General features: G+C 35.6%; 1 protein-coding gene across 1 annotated transcript; it reads right to left on the bottom strand.

Moving 5' to 3' along the window:
* Positions 1–261: 261 nt before the first annotated feature.
* Positions 262–27,472, bottom strand: elapor1 (endosome-lysosome associated apoptosis and autophagy regulator 1). The gene is made up of 22 exons (XM_007231919.4): positions 27,260–27,472; positions 19,018–19,138; positions 17,971–18,151; positions 16,492–16,639; positions 16,100–16,180; positions 15,240–15,345; positions 14,165–14,314; positions 13,299–13,387; positions 12,070–12,247; positions 11,035–11,163; positions 10,496–10,586; positions 9,098–9,203; positions 8,818–8,955; positions 7,653–7,916; positions 7,363–7,536; positions 6,415–6,565; positions 6,215–6,314; positions 5,991–6,092; positions 4,031–4,157; positions 3,750–3,928; positions 2,670–2,835; positions 262–1,109 (listed from the first exon to the last, which is right to left on the bottom strand). Exons 1-22 carry the CDS (start codon positions 27,344–27,346, stop codon positions 1,041–1,043), a joined length of 2,937 nt encoding a protein of 978 aa, XP_007231981.3. The 5' UTR covers positions 27,347–27,472; the 3' UTR covers positions 262–1,040.
* Between the last annotated feature and the right edge of the window lie 260 nt (positions 27,473–27,732).

Genomic DNA, 27,732 nt, shown 5'->3' with positions numbered 1-27,732 from the left:
CTACTTATTACTACTTTTATTACTTTCTGCTACTACTACTAATACTACTACTACTTACAACTACTAATACTAATAACTGCTTCTTACTAATATTATTAAGTACTACCTCCTAATACTACAATTGATTATTACTTTCTACTACTAAAATACTTTTTAAATTATAGTTTAATTAATTTTGTACCATTTACAATTTCCAGTCAATACAGTCAAAGAAACAAACATGTATAATACATTTATTTAAAGAGGGAAGTGAAACTGAGGTGAGGTGATATGGTTTTAATTTTAATCCTCATTGAATGATTTTGTGACTTGTGCACATGCACATTGCAGTGATGATGCTAAAATGATATAATGTGCAGCCTTATTTCATTATTGTTATACATAAGGAAACACTCAGAACACAATATATGAGTAAAGGCTTTATAAGGCACCTCAGTCTATACATACATGGTGCTTTTAAATATGAGAAAATAAATTAACAGGTAAAATTAAACAAGAAAAATTGTTTAGAAATTGGCAAATTTAGTAAAATAAAAATGAAAAACATGGTATGGTAACAAATACTCAGGCAAAATATTACTTAATGAATATTTTATAAAACTAAATACAATTCTCAAAAAGGCAAAGAAAAACACAGTTACTCCCAGTAGTGTTTCTGACCCACACTGAACATAAACAGATTTAATATAAACTGTAGAGAGATAATGTAAACTGTAAAGGAATCGAACATAAGAAACAAACAAACATTTTTTTTTTCTCCAAAACTTTTGTAGAATAAGTAGTACGTTGAAAATGAAACCGAATCCTTGCTTTTCACTCTTCTCATTTAGTCAGTCAGAACCTCAGCACACTAGGAGAATTTGAGAGAGTCTGAAAGTCCGGCAAGGAAATCTGTAAAGCTCAGACAGAGCTGATCTGTCTGCTGTGAGGGGAGGTGTATCTTTATACAGCTGAGCGATTCTTCCCTGTATCTCACACACCATTTGGACACCACATGATATCACAATCTCCTGATCTGATAGAGTAGGTCCTAGAGTAGGTTAGTTCATCTCCATCTCCATGCCTGAGGATGACTTCAAAGGTACAGAGTCAAAGCCATCAGATGTTCTCTGGAAAGAGACAAAGTCATTTTATAACACATCTGGAAATTTCAACAAGGAAGCACTATTACAACAAGGGCGGTAAAATTAACACTTTAATTTAGATGAATTAAACACAGAAAGAATAACGCATACAAAAATTGACACCAATTAACCGTCTTTCGGTCACTGTAACGAGATATATGACAATACGAGAATAAAACTCATAACTGAAGACCAGAGTAATGTACAGACATCATACACATATTATATCAAACAACAGATCTTCCTCTCTAACCAGCACAGTGACTTCATTCTTAAATAAATTTCATAAAAAATACAGCAATTAATTCCTTATGGAATTAGCACATTAAATGTTCTGAGGTCAATAACTAAATACCAGAATGACCTTTAGAAATTATCCACATATCATATCAAACCACCGAACCTACTAATCTAACCAGCACAGTGCTATCCATCTGTTATCAGCTCAGAAAACAGTTAATCATTAGCCATTAGCCACTTGCCATTTTGCGCTTCATAATAAGTCTCCAGTCCATTTAATAAGCAAAAAGATGTATACTAAAAATAATAAAGAACATCCAGTGTTTATTTGTATTTGAATTTTACTAACTAAACTAAGTAAAACATGGTCAAATATTTAAACTTATTTTTGGCATTTTAAGCAAAGCTGGTATATTTTATTTATTAGGCAGCCAAAATGTTGCATCTGAAAATGGCAAGAAAAGCCGTTCTGTTTTTGGGCAAATAAGCAAAAAGGCTGAAAAATTTATACAGAACAGTATTGTTATATCAGTAACATTCGGCACATCAGCTGGATTGTTCAATAAACATTCAAATAGCTTTTTCTTTAAAAGGTACAACAAAAATCCATTACATTATTTTTAAGCAGTGCCAAAAAGGAGGCAAAATTAATGAAAACATGCAAATAATGTTTTTTTTGTAAATAAAGTTTTTTGTATTTAGCCTTTGTTTAAAGGTTGAATTTTGTTCAGTTTTGGTATACACAAAAAAGATAATTTCAGTGCAACCCTAATTAATCATTTTAAATCTGGATGTTTATGTATAGCTTTTTTTGTATGACTCCTCCATGACTCGTAGATTGTTAAGCAAAAGAAAAACAAATGAACTACTATTAGCCTAAGTGCACAATAAAGGGCAGCCAATCAGAGAAGAGCATGTTTATAGTTAAAGGGCTTGAAAAATTGTTGAAATTGTAAAAATAAATTACTACCAGCAAGTTTGTGGAATTGGTTACCATAATGTTTGAGAATGGTTAATTATCTGCAAGATTTTTCTACAAGGAATTAAGGAATAATATAGTAAAAACAGCATTTATTTGTTGTCTTGTTGTTTATTTTATTGTAACCAAATGTTAATTGTGTCATATGTGCTATATAACATTTGTTGCTTTTTTGTTGGATATTAAGTTTCTGAGCTTTTGTGTGCCTTATGAATATGAAATTGTTTAAAAAAAAAACTTCATTTAAACACTATACATATTCTAAGAAGAGTGTGTACAGCTTTAATCATAAAACTATACATCTATATGAATGAAGCCCAGTGTACCTCTCTGGAGAAGGACTTAATCCTGGTGAAGAAGGATTTCTTGGTGAGATAAATAAGATCATCCTCTGCATCTTCTCCCTCCATAATAGCGCAGCTGTCTGCAGCAGGAAGATCACACTCTTTCTCTCCTGCGTTCATCATCAGCTTCGAGTACTTATACTCCAGCCTGCAGAGAAGATTTGTGCAATTAAATACCATATTTCGTTCATGAAGTGCTACTGCGGAAGACAACATTTGAATGCCCATAACTGTAAGTTATGAGGTGTTATCTTGTGAGTGAGCCTGAACACTGGCCCTGATCCACAGTGCCCCGTTTATACAGGTAAAATATCATAGAAGGCATTACCACCCACAGTGGACAGTGCAGTGGGGGTAATGTTTATGACTGGTGGTGTCTGGCTAGAATTGTCAATTTTAAAGCTGAAATTTATTTACTTTTAAGACCTTTTTAATACCTCTCACAAAAAAAAGAATATATATATATATATATATATATATATAATCAGTCCACTGACTTTCTATTAGCAAAAAATATTTAGAATTACTATCAATAAACATAAAAAGTGCGCTGTTAAGGGAACTCAAAAACTCAAAACAGCCTTTTAATTACTCACTACTTTCCCAAAAGCACTGGCAGAATAATTAACATGTTCCCTAGATTTCTATTTGATTTTTAAAATATGTTAATAATCAATGGAGTATAAGGATAATAAGAAAATAAAACATGATTAAAATAGTTAAGACATTTTAACTGGCTTGAATGGCACATCAATTAATAAACCATTCACATACCTGTATACACTATAATTTGCTTTAATTTAATAAAAAGTAGTAGCTATGAAAAAAACGTACAAAAATGTTTTGGAGTCAATCTTCTTTTTATTTCATGGTTATTTACACTTTTTCTCAGATATATTTAATATATTTATCCCCTCCTAAAAAGACATTTATAGACCTTGAATATGTACAATTAAATGTAGGGATTTTGAGACTATTTATGGACCTGCTGGTACCCTGATAAATTAAACACAGGAAGAAACCTGCTGGGGATAATCAGATTGTACCAACATAGAAACTCACTTGCGCGTCCGTTTCCAGAAGTAGCAGCTAATAGTGATGAGCAGAACGGCCGCAACTGTTCCAACAGAAACACCGAATTTCAGCCAGAAATCCAGAGTGACACAAGCGCTGACCCGAGGAGCCGGCAGAGATACGCCTCCTGTACATCGCAGAGGCTGCTGCCACACGTAAGTCGTCCTCTGAACAAACACACATAGGCTTTTTGTTTAGCGTGTGAAAAACAACTTGTGGTTGGCTGTAAAATGATTAGTAAATGTTAAATTCACTTTTATTACACCTACCTGAATTCCCTCAATACACGCACTCACTATCTCTTTATAGTTTCTCTCAGAGCAGAGAGGGCAGGCATGCTGGGAGCGCCACAGGAAGTGGAAGGAGCAGCCATCACAGGTTCCCTCTGAACACTTGCTGCAGAGAGACGGAACAGAGGAAGACAGGAAAACACATTTTCCACTGCAATTTAATATGTGGAAGTAAAATATTGTTACTGAACATTCAGTGAGCTGCAGTAACTTGTTTTTACCAGAAGGTGTCAGTATTTACAAAATAACTAAGATATTATTTAAATCCCTTACAGTAGGATGTATGCAATACAGTGCATTTACACCAAGTCAAAATTTCAGTACAGTAAATCAGCAAATATTTATTAAAGCTATCTAAAGGGAGCATGTTATTCCTCTTTTTACACAGGTTCAACCTATACAACAGGTCTATGAGCTATACAAAACATGTTCAGGAAGTTCTTTACACAAAATCACTCTCACATAAAGAGATCCCACCACCTCTATTCCTGCCAGTTCCAGTCCCTTTCAGAATGAGCCATTTAAGGGCTCTGTCACTTTTATGCAAATAAGCTGTTGCTGGCCATGTTCAATGTTTACGCTGAGCGTTTACAACATATTAGCTTTTTAGCTTGTGCTAAATAGCAAAACTTAAATGCGACAGAAGCACAAAACTCATTATTGGAAAGTACTGACATCTCCCTCTGTCCCTCATGTGCTGACTTGCCATGACTTGCTGTAGATCCCTCCTTCAGACAAAGTCTGAGGTTCACAACTAGCAGACAGAAATAGCAGATTTTCAACTGAATTATGGGTGGTTCTATGCAGGGTTACTTATTGTGATGCCAGAATAAGGGAGCCAATTAAAGGACTCATAAAAGCATATGATCCCTGACATTAAACTTTTTCAACTGATTCACAGAAAACAGATTGATGGATTTGTTTTGTGCTTGGAGTGTTTATAGAGGCAGTAGACACCCAAACGGAAATACAAAAGCACGGAATAAGTGAGTTTTGTATAATATGTTTATTATGTTTTAATAAGGGTTTAATAAGGGCATTCTTAAAAAAAAAAAAAAAGCTTGACGCGGGAAGTTTCCAACAATTATGGCTGAGGTGCCACCTCACCCCTAACTGAGTGTATGTACTCATCAGGGGCGGATTTAACCACCATGCAAACCACGCAATTGCTTGGGGCCCCAGGAATCAGGGGGCCCCCTGCTGGCCAAAAAAAAAACGGAAAAAAAACGCATTATTTCTTTTTTGTACACCCAAGTTAAGCCAGGCCAGGTAGACTAAGCTAGCTTTAGCACAACCATGAAACAGTCTTATCCCAGTGGTGCCCAAAAAAGAAAATTAAGGAATGCACAAAAAGCTTGACAAAGCTCACCAATTTCTTTGGCAGCAGCAAGAATTGAAATGTCTGACGAGGATGGGGTACCTGAGACAGCTAGTTTGTCAGAGTCAATATTACATTTTACTTAAAAAAAAAATCATTTTATCAGGGCTCCCAGAAAAAAAAAACATTGCTTGGGGCCCCAAAACTTCCAAATCTGCCCCTGGTACTTACTGTAATAGGAGGGTTAAAAATTAGCATGCAGAGGCTATAAAAATGTCAACATCTTGTTAGGATGTCTGTTTATCTGTGTTAAATCTAGTTAATATTCAAAGGCCATTTTGTATTCTGTATCTATATAATGACTAATTCTGAAAAGATGAGAAGTGCTGTCACAAGGGCTAATGTTGCACATTTAGGGATAAAACAAGACTGATAAAATCCAATTTTCAATATAATTTGCCACTGCCAACAGTTGAAACAGGGCTTAACCAAAACTCTTAAGTTTCAGACAAATCACTATTCTCGCATCGTGTTTTGCAACTGCATTAGACTGTACAGTTTTCTTTATTGGAGCAACAACCCCTGTTATAATTTACAGCGTATAACAAGTCTCCACAGTACCTTGGTACATAGACCTGATCCATGGCTGTGACCTTGGGATCACATCTGAGCCTGATGGAGGCTGATCTTCCATTTTTACACGCCTGTGTTGTTTCCTTTGCTCTAAGGAAACAAAAAGGCACAGAATTAGCTCATTATCCATTTCAGTGTTCACTACTTAGCTTATAACTTGTCTTAATTAACAAACTTTTTGATTCTGAGCCACAAACTCTGTCAGATCATACCGGTAATAGAATATAACATCAGGCAGATCAGATTCAGAGTCAGCAGGGAAGCTATCCTCAGAAGATGAGATGTGATCCAGGGTGGACTCAGTTGTTACCCCTAAAAAAAAATAAAAAAGATTATAAATGATAAAAAACTGCATTAAAATAATTTCAGGTGTTCCCTTTAGCTTTAGCTTTAGCTGCCTCTTATAACTCACCAATTAACGTGCTTCCAATGACAAAGGGCTGTGAAGACACCACGCTTTGACCTCTGACCTCTGAGGGCACTGTGACTGACTGACAGACATAACCGCTCACTTCTTTACTGCTGTCTGTCACATTATCAACACACGACGCCAAAGCACGGCCCTGTAAAAACACAAACACAGACAAGGCTGAATAATTACACCACGAGTTGTAGTGAGCTAACAGTGCTTAAGTAAAATAAGATGCTATTAAAATCCTCTACAGTAGCAGGGTTGCCAAGACTAACAAAAATGACCAGCCCAAAGTCAGTCTAAAACCCGCTCCTCAGAAAGCTTAAACTAGCCCCAAATATCAGCTTAATATCAAATAATCATACATTTTGTTTGTTCAAGTTTGATTTTCTTCATATTCTTTCTAATTAAGTTTTTTTTGGCTCTGAAGAAATATGGCATTGAGAGTAACCAGTATTTTTTAACATCTACAACTTTTTAGATCAATATTAATCTCAAAAATTAATGAATTAAGGAAGCAATGCTATACTCATTCCACTAATTTTAGAATTTCTTAATATCTACTCAACAGACAAAAATTGTACCTTAAATTTACAGGTTCTTATCTAAATTAGATCAAACAGTCTCTGTATCAATAAAGAAATGAGAGGAAGATCATTCAATTGCTCCCACTGCCGATTTCTGGACAAACATTCTCAAAATCTCATTTAGCATGACTAGCAATACTAAACTCCAGCTTATAAAGTATAAAATAATTCACAGAGAACACTACAATCGTCAAAAGCAGTATAAAAACTTCAGTAAAAAGAACAGAAAAAAAAGAAAAAAGAAAAAGTAAAATAATTAGCAATTTTAAAAGATGTGTTTGGAGTATTTACACTATATTAATGTATTATCATCATATCATTATCCAAAATAAACAGTTATCGAGACAAGATCCCTGATTACCTCAGTGCCACAGAGCCCCACGCTGAACTGATGGACGTAGCGCAGGCCTTTGCTGGTGAAGCGAGGGCTGCTCTGGAAGTGAGTGATGTTGCCCAGAGGAGAGAAATTGTACTGCAGGGTCTGTCCTCTGTATTTCACAGCCAGAGTACAGTCACTCACACATGCAGAACGTGCCTGAAATAAAGTACATGGTTAGTATATTTACACATGTAGTATCTACTATACAGGTTATTTGTGACTAAACACTGGTCTTATTTATTTAAAGAGCTAAAGAGCTCAGTAGTGCTTACTTGGTTGCTGCGTGTGTTGGGTCCACATGGGATGCAGGCCTCCTCTCCGAGGGGCTGCTCAGGCCTGATGAAGGTGTTTGATGGGCAGCTCTTACAGACTCCTGTCCCCTTTAGCATGTAGTGTCCGGGAGGACAGGGCACGCAGGCCGAGTCTTTATGGGAGGAGTCCATTGCACACTGTCGACACTCAGCGGCCACCCCGCCGATTACATTAGTGATGTGGACGGAGTAGAGTTTAGCAAAGTCTGAACTGTACTGCCTTTCCTGCAATTAAAGCAAACAAATGTGCATGAGTTATAATGCCAGATGGAATTGTATTTTTTATTAAAAAAATAATGTTTAATGAAAGTTGTACTAGTTAGGTTTAAAAGTTAAATAATTGTTGGTGTTGGTGTTGCCACTATGAACCGGAGATTGCTGGTTAGAATCCCAGTCATGCAACTTGCCATCAGCTGCCAAAGCCCTGGGAGAGCACAATTGGCCTTGCTCTTTGTCTGGGTGGATACAGTAGATGGTGCTCTTTCCCCTCATCACTCCTAGGGTGATGTGGATCAGCAAAAGGCTGCATCTGTGAGCTGATGTATCAGAACAGAGTCTCTGGGCTTTCCTCCGAGTGCGCTGTAATGCTACTCTGCAATGCTACATCAACAGTAGCTTAAAAAGAGGCGGAGTCTGACTTCACATGTATCAGAGGAGACATGCCCTAGTCTTCATGTTGCTATATCCTGTCTTTGTTAAAGCCCTACAAACATGTTAGATTAAATAACAATAAACTGCAGCAATGAAATTAATGAAAATTCATGCAAGGCCTGTTATGATTTTTGGATGAAAGGTTGTCCCAGAAATAATTGCAATAATCAATAATATTGCCATTTTAATACACTTAGAAAACAGTGTTTTTAATCTACTAATAATATTTAGAATATTCAAAATCTACATAAACAAAATGCTGTTTTTAAACAAAGACAGCATACTGACTCATTTAAGCTAATGGGCTTTTCTTGCTAAGAAAAACATGATAAGCAATACTGAGGTCAGCACAAATGATTGAGTTCAGGTTAATTTATTGCATGATAACTCAATAATGTAATTATTGTTACAGGTCTAATTTATGATACAGAAAACAGCCCAAAAAAAGAGAAGCTCCAGAGTCTGTTGTGCTCACCGTGGTGTAGGCCTCAGTGCGCTGAAAGCCCCAGGTAAAACTGACGGTAAGATTACTCTTAATCAGGTAAGAGTAGGACTGTTTCCCATTGGTGCCTCTCCAACTCTCTGCCAGAGCATTGTTCCTCTCATTCAAACCCTATAAACAGACACAAACATCAAATATGCATTTCTGTGTCTTGCTCAACAAGCTTGAAAAATAATTGAAGTTTAAGTTATAAAAGACAATGTTTATTATTGGAATGAGCTTTTGAAATGTGTACAGAAGCTGAAGCACTCACTGCCATGAAGAAAAGCCTGCAGTCAGCTGTGCACTTGGTCTCAAAAACGAATGTGATTCTAGAGAGTTCCGCTCTCTCGTTATCTTTAGCCAGGGACTGTGGCAAGCTGAGGAAGATGAAAAAGAAAATAACGATACATCGGTAAAAAAAAACTGATTTTATACGTTTATACAGATCAGGGGTCTTTACAATGTGTTTTAGCTTAAAATATTAATATTGTATCTCATTGCAATATTTTGTTTTGCTATATTGTATGGATTTTTAAAAACACAGTGTTGATTATTAGTTTAATGATTGGTGTCAGACAGTGGTTTTGGTGTTGTGTTTGAACCCCGCCCACTAGCAGTGTTGTACTTTGTTGTTAGATACCAATGTTCTGACTGCATTCAAAGTAAACTTTTTATAATATAATAGCATATTTTTTTACTATGACAGTTTTCCAATATATATATATATATATATATATATATATATATATATATATATATATATATATATATATATTTGTTTAACAATTGCAATATGTTGTGATATATATTGTGATTTATTAAATAGTCCTGTATCAAGATACATATCATATTGCCAATATAAGGTCTTGCCATTAAACAGTTATATGTTTATATCTCATCCTATATGTCTTCTTGATACAATTAATCACTGTCATACAAATCCTTGGTTCTCCAACACAGGAACTTCACAAAACAAAGGGGAAATGTCTTAGATTTCAATGGATATTAATCTCATGCCCTTTTGGAGCATTTCTATTAATTCAGTTGATTAATTCATATAATCAATTCCAAAGAACATGCCAGTTTTTTTATGTGACAGCAATTATACTATAGTATTCATACTGCAGCTCTGGAAAAAATTAAGAGACCACTTTAAAAATGATGAGTTCCTTTGATTTCACCAAATTGAAAACCTATAATATAATCAAGAGGAAGATGGATGATCAAAAGCCATCAAACCAAGCTGATCTGCTTGAATTTTTGCACCAGGAGTAAAGGCATAAAGTTATCTAAAAGCAGTGTGTAAGACTGCTGGAGGAGAACATGATGCCAAGATGCATGAAAACTGTGATTAAAAACCAGGGTTATTCCACCAAATATTGATTTCTGAACTTTATGAATATGAACTTGTTTTCTTTGCATTATTTGAGGTCTAAAAGCTCTGCATCTTTTTTGTTATTTCAGCCATTTCTCATTTTCTGCTAATAAATGCTCTAGATGACAATATTTTTATTTGGAATTTGGGAGAAATATTGTCTGTAGTTTATAGAATAAAACAACAACGTTAATTTTTTTCAAACATATACCTATAAATAGCAAAATCAGAGAAAGTGATTCAGAAATTAAATTGGTTAAAACAAGCAGGGTATCTGTCTTTATTGTTTCTTACCTGTAACCAGGCACAGTGAGTGTTAGCATCATTAAGTCCGAGTCTAGGTCACCTGGTGTGGTGTAAATGTACTCTCCAGCTACCTCCCATCCTGTTATAAGAAAGCACAGCTCAATAACACCACTTTACTTGTATCGAATTACACAAATCAGCCATAACATTATCACCATCTCCTTGTTAATACACTCATAGTCACAGGACAGAACTAGGGGTGTGACGAGACACTAATATCACGAGACGAGACGAGACACAATACTGGGTTCATTATTCTCAGCACTGCAGTGATTAGCACTGATGATTAGCAAGGTGGTGGTGTATGAGGTGTTAGTGTGTGTTGTGCTGTGTGTGTACAGTGAGTGGATCAGATAAAGCAGCAGTGCTGCTGGAGTTTTTAAACACTGTGTTTAACCACTTACTGTCCTTCACTCTCTATTACACACTCCTACCTACAGCTGAAACATCTTGTAGATAAAGTAAAGTCGCTATGAATCTGTTGCTGCACAGTTTATGTTGGTCAGATGAAGGCTGTGTTTTTTTACCTGTGCTCCTCTGAGTGTCACTATACTCTCGGCTGAAGACGGAGCTCCTCATGTTGCCGGGCATTCTGTTCCACCACTTATACTCGAAACCCACCACCGGCTCTGTTCCGACTGGACACTCTGAACATTCTGTAAACATTACATAAATTAATAGTGTGCTGTGAATTCAACACATAACATTTACAGAGGCAGCATCTGATCCTCAGAAAGCCTGTGATTGTTTTAAATTAGTTTTTTAAATTAGTTTTTCTTATCATTTTAATTTTTAATTTGTTTTATTTATTTATTATTTATTATCTAGTTAGTTTCGTATTTTTATGTGTTTATTTTAAATCCTATGTTCTTATTTCATTATTATTCATTGTATTATTTCTTATCATTATGATCATTTAACTTTACTTTTACTATTACCTTTTTATTTATTTTATATTTTATAAATTCTTTACTTTTGATGTGTCAAGTTTTTTTATGGCCTTTATAGAATTTCCTTTTTTTTTTCTTCCTATGTTTTTAGTTCAATATTATTCATTTTATAATTTCTTATCATTTTTATCATTTTACTTAACTTTTACTATTATCTTTTTATTTATTTTATATTTTATAATTTCTTTACTTTTTGTGTGAATTTTTTATTGTCTTTTTAGAATTTCCTATTTTTTTTACATATGTATTTTTGTACCTAGTTAGTTTTTTTATTCCTATTGTTTATTTTGTTTCCTATGTTCTTAGTTCATTATTATTCATTTCTTATCATTCATATCTTATTATTTATATCTTGTTTATGTATTATTTATTATTTATCATTCATATCTTACACTATTTTTACACTATGGACAAGCTCAAAGCAGCTCCACACTACAATGGTAGAATTCGGAGGACCCTGACATTTAAAACGAGGCACTAAGAACTTTAAAAGCCTTAGTATAAACTTGTTATCACATTTCACTACAACCCGGATTTCTTATTAAACTCAAAACTGGACTTGATGGAATTGGATATTCAGTTTGCCAGTAATACTCTGTATGTGAATTGTACCTGTTCCATTGGAGTAGGATCCTTGAGGGCAGGGCTGGCAGACGGAGGAGTTGTTGGAGAAGAATCCAGGGTTGCAGGGAGGGCAGGTCTGCATCTCTCCGGATGCTGGGAGTTTCACTGCTCCCTCTGCATTCTCACTGCAGATCTTTGGCTCGATCCATTTATACATCAGCTGTGTCTATGAAGAGAAATGAGAGGGGAATGCTTATAATCAGTGTAATTCCAATGACCAATTATACACTATAGGCAAAAAGTCTATAGTGAAGTCCATAGTGGAGTTTGCTATTAATATACACTGACATACCAGAAGGCACGTCTCACACACAAAAAAAAACAGGGTGAAATAACCCTGGTTTTTAATCACAGTTTTCATGCATCTGGCATCATGTTCTCCTCCACCAGTCTTACACACTGCTTTTGGATAACTTTATGCCACTCCTGGTGCAATTTAATCAGTTCAGGTTTAATGGCTTGTGATCGTCCATCTTCCTCTTGATTATATTCCAGAGGTATTAAATTCCGTAAAATTAAAGAAACTCATCATTTTAAGTGGTATAATTTTTTTTCCCAGAGCTGTAAGGTACCCAAAAGTAAAATTTACCCAAACCCAAGTTTATTCATCTAAAACTTTCTCTGCTTTGCACATTGTTAGTACTTTATTTCTTGTTTTGTTTGTTTTGGTTTTAGTTTTCATTACTTGTGTATTCTTAATTATAATGACTTGTCATTTTCTTTTAACATTGTTCTGTATCATGTCTTAAATTCATTTCTTATATTCTAATTTTATTCATTTTGATTCTGTTAGAATTGTCTTTTTCTAGCTGTAACAGCACTTCCTTCCATTCTAATTAATTTTGTTAATTAAATTTTTCTTTAAATACATTGTTTTAATTATGTTTGATTCATGTTATGGTCATGCCTAGTTCTTATTTTATTTTTATTTCCATTTTTATTGTTTTGCTCTTACATGTTTATGTGACTCTCTTTGTATTTTCTACTTTGTAAATCACTGTTGTGTATGAAAAGTGCTATTTAAATAAACTTGTCTTGCCTTGCCTGTTTAATTTATACAAAGTTAAATAATCATTCATCCTCCAGCCAAGTGTTTTATTGTGTTTCATTTTGATTTTAGCTAAAATGTTCATATTGGTCCATCTCCAGAGTGTTATATAGAAAAAAGGCTGATCAGCAGTCACAGAAAGCAGAGCGTGGTATTCTTGCATTAGTACCTGGCCTGTGGAGTCACAGGGAGTGTGAGTGTAGAAGTAATCCGTGGCGGTGCAGGCTGGTCTATCCTGACACGTCCCTGATCCGATCCCTAGAGTTCCGAGCACACAGAGGAAAGAGCAGGAGGGATTAGGAAAACCCACACACACGTTTAGATCCAGTGATAAAACACAATTCAGCACCAGGCAGCGTCCACGGCTTCTGCCCTTCTGCCCTATTGCCCTCACTGTATTTCCATACGCGTTACTCCTTCATGATTATTTGCAAATGTTTTATCTATGCAGATACACTAACTGTCATGAACACTTTAATAGCTTCTACTGTCTGCGTGACACTGACCAGAGAGCTAAAAAAAACAATGCTGATGCACAGCAAATTCTCTTCAGAGTTAAATCTGAACTGTTGTGGGAGTTAAAATATTTATCCCATCTAGAGTAAATTACAGCTCGCAGCTAGAGTTAGTTTTAACATAAACTCCTTCACAGTGTTAACAATGAATGCAAAAAAAATTGGTATTAAACTAATATTATTGAAAAACATTGTAATATTTTAAACACTGCTATTTTCAGTGCATTACCAGAAATTTGTCACAATTTACAGTGCAGAAAATGTTAACTTGCTCTTATAGCCAACAACACGTTAGCTAAGCAATCAACCATTATATAAAATACAATGGAATACCCCATGGAAGTTGCCCTGGTGGTCAAGACTTCACACTAATGGTAAGAGAGTTAAATCACGCTCCTGAACACCTTGGAATAAACTCTACTAAACTTCCCCCTCAGGAGTATAAACTCACACAATTTAACACTTCCACACATTTTTGTTTGTAATACAGATGGTACAGAACCATGCCTGAGAAACATACCTGAATATTTCTCTTTCTCACATTCCTGGCAGACAGTGGCTCCCTTGTTAGAGTAGGTGTCAGCAGCACAGGGGGCACAGCGGGCAGCCCCGGGTTTATCACTGTAGGTGCCAGGCTTACAGTGAAAGCACTCAGATGTGTATGCAACCCCTGTGAAGATTTTATTTGAGGATGTTATTGATTTCATTTTTATGTTCAATTTTTATTTTGGGCAGCAAACCACAGTGAATATGTGAAAAGCCTATGAAAAACAGTTAACCTTGACTTAGACAGTATTGAATAATGCAATTTCCACATTTATGACCACTTTATGGCTACTAACATACAAAATTAAAATCAGGTGCAGCACATCAGCTGTAGATGTTTAGAAAATTGTTATAAAGATTTTGGAGATTTTGGAGGAGTCTTATTTAAACTTTAGACATTCTTTAGACGCTTGTTTGATCTTCTTTGTTGAAGTGATTGGATCACCATGATCAGACTCTAAGAGATGTCTGAAGTAGAGGTGGGCGATATGGCCCTAAAATATTATCATGATACTTTAAGGTATTTTTGCAATTAACGATACTCTTGGCGATATAATATAAAAAAAAAACACACAAAATAAAACAACGAAATAAAAATTACATTTTATCAATGCATACAATATGATATGACACACCACTAACTAAGGTACTAAAAATACAAGAATTTTATTAGAATTTTATCAGATAACGAAATGAGTAAAATAAATTATATTGGACAGATATAATCTGTAGATATATCATGGGAAGTGAGAACAGTGTGATTTTCTTGCTATCTTAAAAATAGCAAAAAAGCAGTACCCTATGCGATAATTAGGGGTGGCTGATATTTCAGGGTATTATATCTTTCACAACACCCCTAATCTGAAGCCTTCAGAAAGAAGGTTCCAGATGCAAATGATTCAGGCCATCCTGTTTGGTCCAAATATAGATTTTTTAAAGGGATTTTTAATTGTATATGACTATATATGGAGATAATCATAAAATGAAAGCAATGTACTGATGTAATGTAGTTTTTTGTACAATAATGATGAAAATGAGAGGCTTCAAACCTGAGATGGCGATATTCTTCAGCAGCACTGGTTTAACGGAGTTGCTAGACAGAGAGAAGCCTGTGGTTCTCCAGTACAAAATATTGTTACCACTGTTCAGTTGCACCTGGTTACACAAAACAAGGTAAAATTAGTATAAAAGCTTTAATGATCCATTTAATACATCTTTACAGTCCACTTGTTATGTGTGGGTGTTTTTTATGAACAAAAATTTAAATACAATATTTTAACCTAATTGGTACTTTTGGCAGTGTGGGCAGTGTGCCAAGTCCTGCTGGAAAATGAAATCCGCATCTTCATAAAAGTTGTCAGCAGAAGCAGAAGGAAGCATGAAGTGCTGTAAGATTTTCCAGGAAAACACTGCACTCATTTTTGGACGTGATAATAAAACACAGTGGATCAACACCAGCAGATGACATGACTCTACAAACCATCACTGATTGTAGAAACTTCAAACTAGACCTCAAGCAGTTTGGACTGTGTGTCTCTCCACTCTTCCTCCAGACTCTGCTCCCTTGATTTACAAATGAAATGTAAAATGTACTGATGATCAGTGATGGATTGGACAGACATGTCATCTGCTGGTGTTGATCCACTGTGTTTTATTATCAAGTCTAAAGTCAGTATATTGTTTTCCTGGAAAATCTTACAGCACTTCATGCTTCCCTCTGCTGACAACTTATATGGAGATGCAGATTTCATTTTCCAGCAGGACTTACCTGGTCTTATATAATATTCTAATTTTCTGAGATACTCATTTTTGGGTTTTCATTGGCTGTAAGCCATAATCATCAACAATAAAAGAAATAAACTTAGATGGATCATTTTGAGGAAGAGTGAATTACTGAAATCACACTTACATAGTGAGTATCCCAGTCACTCTCAGAGCTCTTCAGCCATCGGCTCTGGGAGTCAGTAGACTGGCACTGATCATTCTGAACCTGGACACATGCATGAAGAACCATGAATAAGAACAGTGACCAATTACATTATAGCTTTTATATTTTTGAGTTGAAATGTTACATTAATTAATCTTGGAACATCTTGGCATGTTCTCCACCAGTCTTACACACTGCTTTTGGATAACTTTATGCCACTCCTGGTGCAAAAATTCAAGCAGTTCAGCTTGTGACCTTTTGATCATCCATCTTCCTTTTGATTAGATTCCAGAGGTTTTCAATTTGGTAAAATAAAATATTTTAAACAGCTGCATGTTAAATAAATGAACCTGAAATGATTTAATAGCACTTACATAAAATTCAAAAAAGATGTTGGAATCAGGATAGAAGTACTGGAAGGACACGGAGCCAGGCTGCTTCAGACTCACTGCATACGATAGTGTGGAGCTGCACTCATCTGTATTAGAGGCTATGTGGTCACCTTTTGGGGTCCAGGTTGAGCTGGACAAAGACAAAGAAGACACACAAAGACACAAAAACACATACATTACACAATCTTACTTATTTATAATAAGACTATATTACTTCTATCCACAGTTAGAAATGAGGATGGAAAACAGTCTACTGTTAACATACCCTATACATAAAACACATTTGGGACTTATGTAAAAGGAGATGTGAAGAACCTTGTAAAGGTTTAAAAGACCTTCACTTTATGTAAAGGTCCTTCACCAATTAAAAGGTTTCAAACTCTCAAATATCTCTTGGTAACACTTTACTTGGATGGTCCATTTTATAGTCTCGTTGATGCACAACTGACATTACAAAACTAACATTCAACTGAATGTCTATTAAATGCAACTTATAACCTTTATAATGAATGTAAATTATAAAAAATTAAACCTAACCCTACACACAGCCCTAACCGAAACATTAAATCTAACCCTAAATCCAATCCTAAAATGTTAAGAGTTGGATGTAGGGTTACATTCAATAGAGAATCATTTACATTCACTTGTCATTTAATAGACATGTAATTGAATTACTGAATCATTTTTTTTACTTTTTAAGGTTCAAAACACTACCAGAAAGCCTGTGAATGTTAATTTTTTTTATTTATTTGTTATTACTTTTTATCTTTTAATCTAATATTTCATGTTTGATTTTTCTGTTCTTAGTTCATTATTAATAATTAAATTCTTTCTTATCATTCTTATCATTTTACTTTACTTTCGCTATTACCTTTTTATTTATTTTATAAATATTTTATTTTTATTTACTTAACATTTAGTAAAAAAAAAAAACAATAATTAAAAGAAATACTAATTTTAAATCAACATTTAATATATATATATATATATATATATATATATATATATATTAAATGTTGATTTAAAATGAGTATTTATTTTAATTATTGTTTTTTTTTTACTATTTTGTTCCTTATTATTTTAGATTTCTTATTAAATGTTTTCAATCCGTTTGATGCTGTAAATGCTCGGCAACATTGTAAATGAGGGTCACGCTCAATGTTTTCCTGAGTAATGATGATTGATTGAATGTTAGTTGAAAGTCAGCTGAGCATCAATGGACCATCCAAGTAAAGTGTTACAATTCTCTTTTACAAACATGGTTCTATATTAAACAAAAACTAGTATTTTGCAGCATCATTATTACCTAGACATAAAAAAAGTTCTAAGATTAAAAGGAGCATTATTTAGAGGTTGACTTTTTCATCTGCCTTTAGGCATAGCAAGGAAAACATTTAATACAAATAATAATCTTTGATTTTTAAGTAATAAATCACATAAGGCTTTAAATCTCATACACACTTGGTGCAGTTTGTGAGCATGTTTCCGAATTCCATGTTGATGCCTTGGCTAATGAACCCAGCAGGCAGGCTGTCCCACTCGTCAAAAGCCACGCCAGTGCCCAGAGAATACGTTCCTGCTGCACACTTCTGACACTCCTGCGTCTTCATGTCCAGGTATTCGCCCTCATTACAGGTAAATGCTGGTGAGGGGAACGGGTACAGTAGTAATATATGAGTATATGATGATCATCAGGCCTCAGCAGTACTGTGTGGAATCTGTTTAAATGAGCTGTTGAATCCAAATTTGTCCATCTAGAATACACTAAAATAAATGTCACAAGACATGGGAACAGTCTCAATCCCATATCCCAAGGAAGCTGAAAAACACCGCAATGTCCATGATTATTATTATTACCCACAGTGGACAGCTCAGCGGGTAGTAAAGATGATCATGACTGATAGTGTCTGGCTGGAACTGTCCTGTTTCTGTGAAACAAATGGCTTTAATGACGTATTCCCAGTACATATGTGACAATGTGGACATTGCTATCCCATGACTTATGGCATATCAGTGTACATATACCACTAATCGAGCAACAGCTCAAACAGAATAAATCTACTACACTCTGTGTTGTTTCCCCTGTTTGACCTTAAAACTAATTACAGTGTCAATAGTGATTCACCACTGGACTTTTTTTGTGTTTTGTGCTACAGTTTATGCTTAGGCTTAATCTTGGTCTAAGAATTAATCTATAATCTGATATTAATGTTTTTATATATATATATACATATATATATACACACACACATATATATATATATATATATATATATATATATATATATATATATATAGTTTTAGTCAGAGGTGCCCCATTCTTGGAGGCCTAGAATATATAACTGTATATAATACAATAAAGTTAATGGTTTCACTGCTCAAACACATTGATTCAAGGTTATGTAGCATGTTATATATATATATATATATATATATATATATATATATATATATATATATATATATATATATATATATAATATAGTATATTAAAGTTCTGTGGCTTACTGCAGTGTGTTCCCTTAACTGGGTCAGGTAGGCCTGTGCAGGTATCAGGCTTGTTTGGAATCGACACTCTCCATCGTGACCCCTGAACATCGCAGTCTGTGTACTCAAAATGGTAATCTGACTAAAAAAACACAAACAACAGGTACATTATTAAGGTATTATTATAAACAAACAAAGCAGGTTCACAAGTTTAAACCCACAGTGCTTTCCATGAGTTGGACTTAAGTTCGATTCCTGTTCCAGAGTTAAAATATCTAAACAGACATCTGTGACACTTAAAAGGTTTAATGTTTGTAGGAATTAAACCAACCCCCTTTTTAAATACAGGGACAGATCAATATTTACACAGTCGTCTGCCGCACCCTCTGACAATCACCTTCCTCTAGGATGTCTTAAACTCCCAGTGCCAACAAGCTGCTTTTACTTTAGCAGGAATTATTTACTTGCCCTGATGGTGAGGGCCTGAGGGGGAAGTAAGTTCTTGAGCAAACACATGATACTGTTCCTCTAAACAGCTTTTCTAGCTCTTAATTGCTGACAAACATCATTAAGAAGTGACTTAATCTTCCAGTAATTAAGAATTCATTTAAATATAGTGTCTCATTAGTTTTATCTTGCTGTCAACTCCCTATAAAACTCACACTAAGCTTAGTGTACTCTAGGGATGATGCATGGTATCAGCTGGTATCACTAATGTAGGACTGTGCTAACAATGATTACCCAGACATTAAAGTGAGACATATTTTTTGGACACATTCCAAAAATGCTTCATAAAACACCAGTATCGAGTTGTAATTATTAATTTTTTAATGGTTAAAAATTGGAGTCAGACAGTGGTTAACTTAGCATTGTGTTCAAACCCCACCCATTAAATAACAGTGCTATAGTGTAGTAGTTAGATCTCAAAACTCAGGTTCTGTCTGTGGTTCTGTTGTGCCGTCTGTCACCTCAGACCAACGAAACAGAACACAGAATTAGGGATTAGGGACAATTATAGCAGAATTATACTGGTATTGGCTGATAATAGCTTTTTTATAATCATCAGCATCAACTGATTTGACCAATATTTTAAACTGATACTTATTGACGTATTAATTGTATGCCAAAAAAGAAGCAATTGGCAGACACTGGCTGTGCTACTTTAAAATTCATTGATTGAAGCTAATTTTAAGTTATTTTTATTAGTTTTAAAGTTATAAAATTGTACTGGGGTGTCTAGTCTCTCTGTATGTTATAAATGTGTATCTCTCATTCATTTGGAAACCCAACCTGCCTGTGCTGTTTTTGCTCTCGGGTCAAACGCAAGGATTCCTGGCCTTCATGGCATTATGGGATGAATAATTTTCCCTTTTAGCTTTTCTGGATTGGCTGGATGAGAAGACACATTTACTGTATTGCACTACCTCTGTCCAAATGTTTGTGGACGCTAGGCCTGTAAAGATAATTATAAATGTTTTATAAGTTATAAATGTGTGTACTGATATCGGCAGACGTGTAATATCAGATATCGGAATTGGCCCAGAATTCCCACATCAGTGCATCCCCTGTTTGCACTAGTGCTTAAAACAATCAAGCATCCCAGATATTTTATTTACAGTGCAGGTTACACTACTGTTATAAATGTGTTATAAGTTATAAATGTGTATTTAAAAAATGTGTATTTAAAAAAAAATCCCACATCGGTGCATCATTTTCCTGGTAATATTGGTAGACATTTAATTTTGGATATCTGCATCAGCTCAGAATTTCCACATCGGTGCATCATTTTCCTGGTAATATTGGCAGACATTTCATATTGGATATCTGCATCGGCTCATAATTCCCACATTGGTGCATCATTTTCCTGGTAATATTGGCAGACATTTAATAATGATATCAGCATCGGCTCAGAATTTCACCATCGGTGCATCATTTTCCTGGTAATATTGGCAGGCGTTTAATATTGGATATCGGCATAGGCTCAGAATTCCCACATCGGTGCATCTCCTGTTTTCCTAGTGCTTAAAAAAATCAAGCATTCCAGATATTTTATTTACAGTGTAGGTTACACTACTGTTAGGTAGGAGGCGGTTTTATGTTCCTTAAGATTCGTTGAAACTAGTTATAGCTCGGTGCGATCCATTAAATGTTAGTAGCTCATAAACCAGAGTACATTCAAACTAGCCCACAGTAACACTTACATTCAGATGCTGCAACTGGCTACTGACATCCATTTGAGGTACTATGGAACATAGTATGAGACAGTATTTGAATAGTGTTCAAAGACTGTGCTATAATATTTAAATTTTAATAATATAAGTATAAGTGTAAGTATAGAGAGATATACATTTTTCTTGTGAAATCAAACTGAAAAAAACAACAAGTACCTGTACACACAGGTGAGATTTGTGGTGAGATTTGTCCACAACAGTATAGCTAAACACACCCAGACCCTCCACACAGTGCAGAACTGGATTAATAGTTAACAAACACAGAGAGCAGTGCAGGCTAAATGGTCTTTCTCTCCAACGCTTCCCCATTAGTGCCGCTACATTAGCTCTGTGCATGATGAGATAGACAGAAAAGGGTCCAGACCCTCAAGACAAAGGACGGAAAATAAAGAGCGCAAGAAAGGTCCTCAGTCGTATCAAATGGAGTGAGTGGCACTCGTCCTACTGATGATAATCCAGGCATCCATATGAATATGATGAAACCAAGGCAACAGGATGGAGTGACCTCTGTTTCTATGGCGTCTCGCAGGGCTCGCACTAATGGCTGTATCTCCCATTTATTTGGAAACCCAACCTGCCTGTGCTGTCCTTACTCTTGGGTCAAATGCAAGGTCTCCTGGCCTTCATGGCATTATGGGATGAATAATTTTCCCCTTTAGCTTCACTGGACTGGCTGGATGAGGAATCAAATTTACTGCACTTGCTCTGCTCTGTCCAAAAGTTTGTTACATTATTGACTTATAATTCAATATTTGTACATACAGCTCTAGAAACAAAATAAGGGACCACTTAAAAATGATGAGTTTTCTATTTTTATTTTACCAAACTGAAAACCTCTGGAATAAAATCAAGAGGAAGATGGATGATCACAAGCCATCAAACCAAGCTGAACTGCTTGCATTTTTGCACCAAGAGTGGCATAAAGTTATCCAAAAGCAGTGTAAGACTGGTGGAGAAGAACATGCCAAGATTTATGAAAACTGTGATTAAAAACCATCCTCCCCAAATTTAGCTAGGCCGATTGTTCCACCCATGCAGCCAATCACTAGTGTTGACCCAACCCCAGCAGGGTGAAGACTAGCTCATGCCTCCTCCGATACTAAAGTCAGACTCCGCCTCTTTTTCAACTGCTGCTGACGCAGCATTGCCGAGTAGCTTCACAGCGCACTCGGAGGAAAGCGCAGCGACTCGGTTCTGATACATCAGCTCACAGACGCCTTGTGTTGATCGACATAACTCTTGGAGTGATGTGGAGAAAGAGTGCCATCTACCCACCCAGCGAAAGCAAGGCCAATTGTGCTCTCTCAGGGCTCTGGCAGCTAATGGCAAGCTGCATGGCTAGAATTTGAACCAGCAATCGCCCGGTCATAGTGGAAGCTTAGGATGCTTAGGATGCTAGACCGCTTGGCACACCCTCCCAAACTATTATTAATTAAAAGTTAATTGATCTTCAAATGGGTGTAACTGCATTACACGGGTGCAACATAATATCAACACTCAAAATCTAAAAAATAAACTTTAAATGAACAAAATATAGTTTAGCACAATAATTTCTTGGACAATGTATCATCAAAAAATGGTAAAAACCAGCAGCACTTTTTGACTGGAGAATTTCTGATTTATTAGCAATACAAGAATAACCAATGCGTTCCGGCGCTCAGGCCTTCATCAGGGTTAAAAGACACAAGTTAATAGCATTCCAGTTTTTAAAACACACACGAATCACACAGCTTGTCTAGTCCAAGTAGAGAAGTACTTCTAATTGAATAGGACTTTTTGGGGCAGATCAACATGAACCTACTAGGCTAGAGGGGCAAAAATCCAGCATTTAGCATTTAGCTGTGGAACAGTGGAACTGTTTGTAGGTCTTTCTGCTTTCACTATTGCCTTCAGTAAGTAAAAACATTATCAGTTGAGCTGAAGTCAGTTAACTCACTCTGTAATTTGACTATCAGCAGAAAGTACAGCTCTACAAACATTAGTACTCATCCTGCTACTTCTATTAACAGTTAGGTCATCAGTAAACACCAGTGAACCAGTTCTTCAGCAGCTATAACAGACAGTGACTCTGCAGAGTCTGACAGATAACGTAGGACACCTTTTTCTACCCTGTTTACTCTTGGTTTCAAATGTCCAAAGAATCAGCATCTTGATTGAACCCCCTGTATTTACTTGAAAAATGTCTCTTGATTGCGGACATTGAGCTATACCTACATCCTTAAGTGTTCTTGACTTGACTAGATGTTGTAAAGGGGCTTTTCTTAATCAAGAAATGAGTTTTGTGCCTCAGCTTTATTACGCTGTCTTTTAGGATTTTGGTTTTGCTGAGTGCATCAGTGCAATGCTTCTTTTTATGAACGTGCCAAATTTTTGATTTGGCCAAAAAAATGGTTTAAATGGCTTTTGTTAAACCTCTTGAATATAATCTGTTTCTTGATTGCTTGTATTTTAAATGTGCTCTTTCATTCTCAAAGACACATAAGAAATACTTGGCAAAATATACTTTGATGTGTCACATGTCATGGGATAGGAATTAGTATTATATTCTATTCTATTATATTTGCCATGTCCTACTACAGCTAAAGAATGCTACACTTCGCCGGTTCGAATCCTGTTCATGTAGCTTGCCTTCAGCTACCAGAGCCCTGAGAGAGCATGATTGGCTTGGCTATGCTCTCTCCCCACATCACTCCAAAGGGTGATGTCAGTCAGCACAATGCATCTGTTAGCTGATGTATCAGAAGCAGTTTGAAAAGAGGCAGTTGGTGACTTCACATGTATCAGAGGAGGCATGTGCTACTCTACACCCTCCTGATGTTGGGGCATCACTAGTGATAGGGGGAGGCCTAATGAGTGGGTTGGGTTTTGGCCATGTAAACTGGGGTGAAAATGGGGGAAAAATCTAAATAAAATAATATTTAAAAAATAATGCTACAGTGACCTCTGGGATATGTGTGTGGGGACTCCTCTATTCTCTAGTCTCTTATTTCTGCCAAAGTCACAAGCCTGTTCAAATGGTCAATTTTAGGCAGACAACACCGGTCACGATCATTACCACCAACTGGGATCACAGTCCAAAATGTGTAGTAATTACTACTAATAATAAATAATTATCTTATTTATTAGACATTATCAGGCCTTACTTTGACTCTGATACTTACATTAGGGAGTTACAAGATAACACCTCATAACTTATAATATATACTTATAAGTGTGGGTGTTCCCAAGTCGTGCCCTGAGGTAGCACTTTATGATCAGTTTACATCAGTTTTACGAATATCCTGTGACTAGTTTAATTCCCCTCAAAGTTTTGGCTGTTCCTTTAAAAGCAGTTACACCAGATGTCACTTTCACACAGGTAGCAGCGGAGACCGGTACTCTTATCAGCCTCTGATAAGATGGTTAAGTGACCTGTTTATACAGTCTCACTCACTTAACTAAACCATATTTGTTGTGTGTCCTTTTGTTGGAGGTCTTAGAATACAGAAAAACAACACACACCAATGTAGATCTTAAGTTTGTTTTGTTCTTAGAGGTTTTCTTTAAAAAAAATAATTTGCCTACATTTTTACATTCATAACTCAGTACCTGTACCTGTTTCTACATTAGCTATAGCTCTCCATTCCCATTATGTGCCCATCACCTTTTCACATTCATAAATTACTACCTGATACATTAGCTATAGCTCCACATTATCTCTCTGTACTGTTGCTTTGTTCTGTTCCTCTGGCTGAGTCTTGGTTCCTGCTAAGGTTTCTTCCTCTTAATGTAAGGGAGTTTTTCCTTGCCACTGTTGTCACCACAATAATTGGCATCTCTGTGGGTATCTCTGTGGTGCTGCTCATAAGAGGCTAAGACCTGTTTTTCTCGGTAAAGCTGCTTTGTGACACCTTTTTTGTGTAAAAAAAGGTGCTATATAAATAAAATACATTTTAATTTAATTGAAGTTTGTAAGGAAGGTTAAAAGTGCAGTGAAGGCCAGCCTAAATGCATCATCAATCCGAGCATTAAAATCAATAACAGCGTTTACTCTCTATTGTCACTCTCTTTCTTCTGATCAAACACTTTCCCACAGTCAGGTAAACACGTTTAACTTCATCCCACAATTTTCATAATTCTTGCTAGGCCGTATATCATTTGCTCCCTCCTCCTAGTGATGCACGAGTATCCACTTTGATCATATGATCAGGTCACAAAGCCTGAATAAACACTACACTAGTGATGACTAAGTTACTCAGTTCTCACACTTTCTCAACATGTTTAACAGCAAAGTAACTAACATACAAAGTACAGAAAAAAATACAATGCCACTTACAGACGTGTGTGTATATACCATTAAATTGGTTTCTTTAATTGTTCTTCATAGAGGGTTTCTTCAAATATAAGAAAAAACCCAATGTAGATTTTCCACTGTCACTGATAGTGTTGTACTTATCGAATTGTCAAATATATAATTTTAGCAGTATATAGAATTATTCTTAGAATGTAGTGCATACATATCACACATATACTGTCTGACCAAAAGAAAATCGCCAAAGACATTTGTTAGAGGTAAAAAATACAGGAAAGGGTATTTTTATGTAGAACACTGCTATGCAAAATTAACATTTAATTTGTGTAAACTTGACAGATTATTATTGTAATTTAGCAGTGATTTCAATCACTGTAAATTAATTTACGTTTTTTTTTCAGTAGAGTTATTTACTTATCGTCTGTAATTTGAACAGGAAAACTCTGGTAACCACAGCTGCCAGCGTTTTCCTGTAAAAACTACAGTTTTTTTTTTACAGTGCACCAAAAATATCACCCACCCCTAATTATCACATCAGGGTACTACTTTTTACTGTTTTTAGCATTCCCATTATATATCTACTAGAGACAGATTATATCTGTCCATTATCATTTATTTTACTTTAATCCTGGATATATGGAGATATATGGAGTACATTATTAGTATCATGACGTTTTGGATCATTGACTTCTGTTACAAATCTGATGAAATTCTTGCATTTTTTAAAATCTCAATTAGGGGTCTGCCATATAATTGTGTATACAATAATGACATTTATTAAAAATGTTCATTTTGTTGAAATACATACTTAGAAAAGTAAGTACAGATTTGTACTTAAAGGGTACAAAGCTTGTTGCTGGGGCTGTACCTTATATTGAGGTACAAAAAGGTACCTTTCAGTGAAAGTCCTTTTTTGTACCCATGGTTTCTGTGCCAGTAAAGATTATAAAAATTATAAACATTATCATCAACTAAATATGGCTCAAAAACTTGATGATCCAAAATTGTCTGGCTTTCAAATAAAAAATGTGCAATTTAAATATATATTGTTTATTAGTGCAGTGGTACAGAATACTGAATGTACCTTTTGGCTGGTTAAATGGTACACATCTGTACTTATTGCTGTTAGAAATTACTTTGTACTTCAGAGGGAACAAATCTGACCCTGTAAAGACCAATATTGTACCTTTGAGGCTACAATTATGGAGAGTGTACCTTTGAGTACAAAAAAGTACTCATACCGTACCTCTGTTTTTTAGAGTGTACAGAAAATACCATGAAATATCGTGATATTATTTTATTTGTTTTTGCCCACCTCTAGCTACCAGTCAAAAAATATATACATATTTCTTAGTATAAAACTGTATGGGGATCAGTTAGGGCAGCAGGTGAAAGGGTATCTGTCAATATTCATGATTTCTGCTTCAGCAGTTTGCTGTGAATCAATAATACATGTAATTATGACACTAGAAAGCCACGTGTTGAATATACAGAAAGGCTCCAGCTGTTACTGTAAAGGTTCAGAGCATGTTACTTCCATTATAAAGCAACTGTTAGCTAAATATCACCACCATATGGTACCAGTACTTTCAACAGGAAAACATTTATATTAAAAAAAATATATATATAGTGGTAAATGACTTTATAAAACATCAGCTTAATAATGCACTGATAGTCCAAAAAGCTCATTAAGAGACATTAGAAACTTCTCCAGAGTGTGAAAGTGAGGAGGTGATCTTACCTCTTTACAGATGGGCAGCTCCCTGCACTCCAGTACACCTGCTAACAGCAGCCCAACACACACAACCCCCAACCGCTGCATTATCATCCTCTCTGCGCTGTGTATAAAACACTAAAACTAAAACTCAGACTCAGAGTTAGAGTTAGAGAAGGTGAGCTGCTGACTCCTCTGAGTCTCAGTCCTGACAGCTGCTCCTCCTCCTCGCTCCAGCTTTATCCGCGCCCGGAGCGCGAGCAGCGGTCGCTTGTGGGTAGTTTGGGATGGATGTACCTGTTGGTTTTTCTCAAACAAACCAAATAAAAGCCCACACCCTTACAGCTTCTGAGGTAACAATGTAGAAGGCATATTCAGAATCTGTGCCATTTCTGTTCCCAGGAAATTATATGCATAAATGTGCACACAAAACAACTTGTGTGTATATATATTTATTACTAAGCATCTTGTACATTGATCTAATTGTAAAAGTAAAATAA

Source organism: Astyanax mexicanus, chromosome 12 (assembly GCF_023375975.1).
Source record: "Astyanax mexicanus isolate ESR-SI-001 chromosome 12, AstMex3_surface, whole genome shotgun sequence".
Taxonomy (NCBI): Eukaryota; Metazoa; Chordata; class Actinopteri; order Characiformes; family Acestrorhamphidae; genus Astyanax; species Astyanax mexicanus.
Note: the sequence above shows the minus strand (reverse complement) of the source record. Positions and strands in the feature narration are given on the sequence as shown.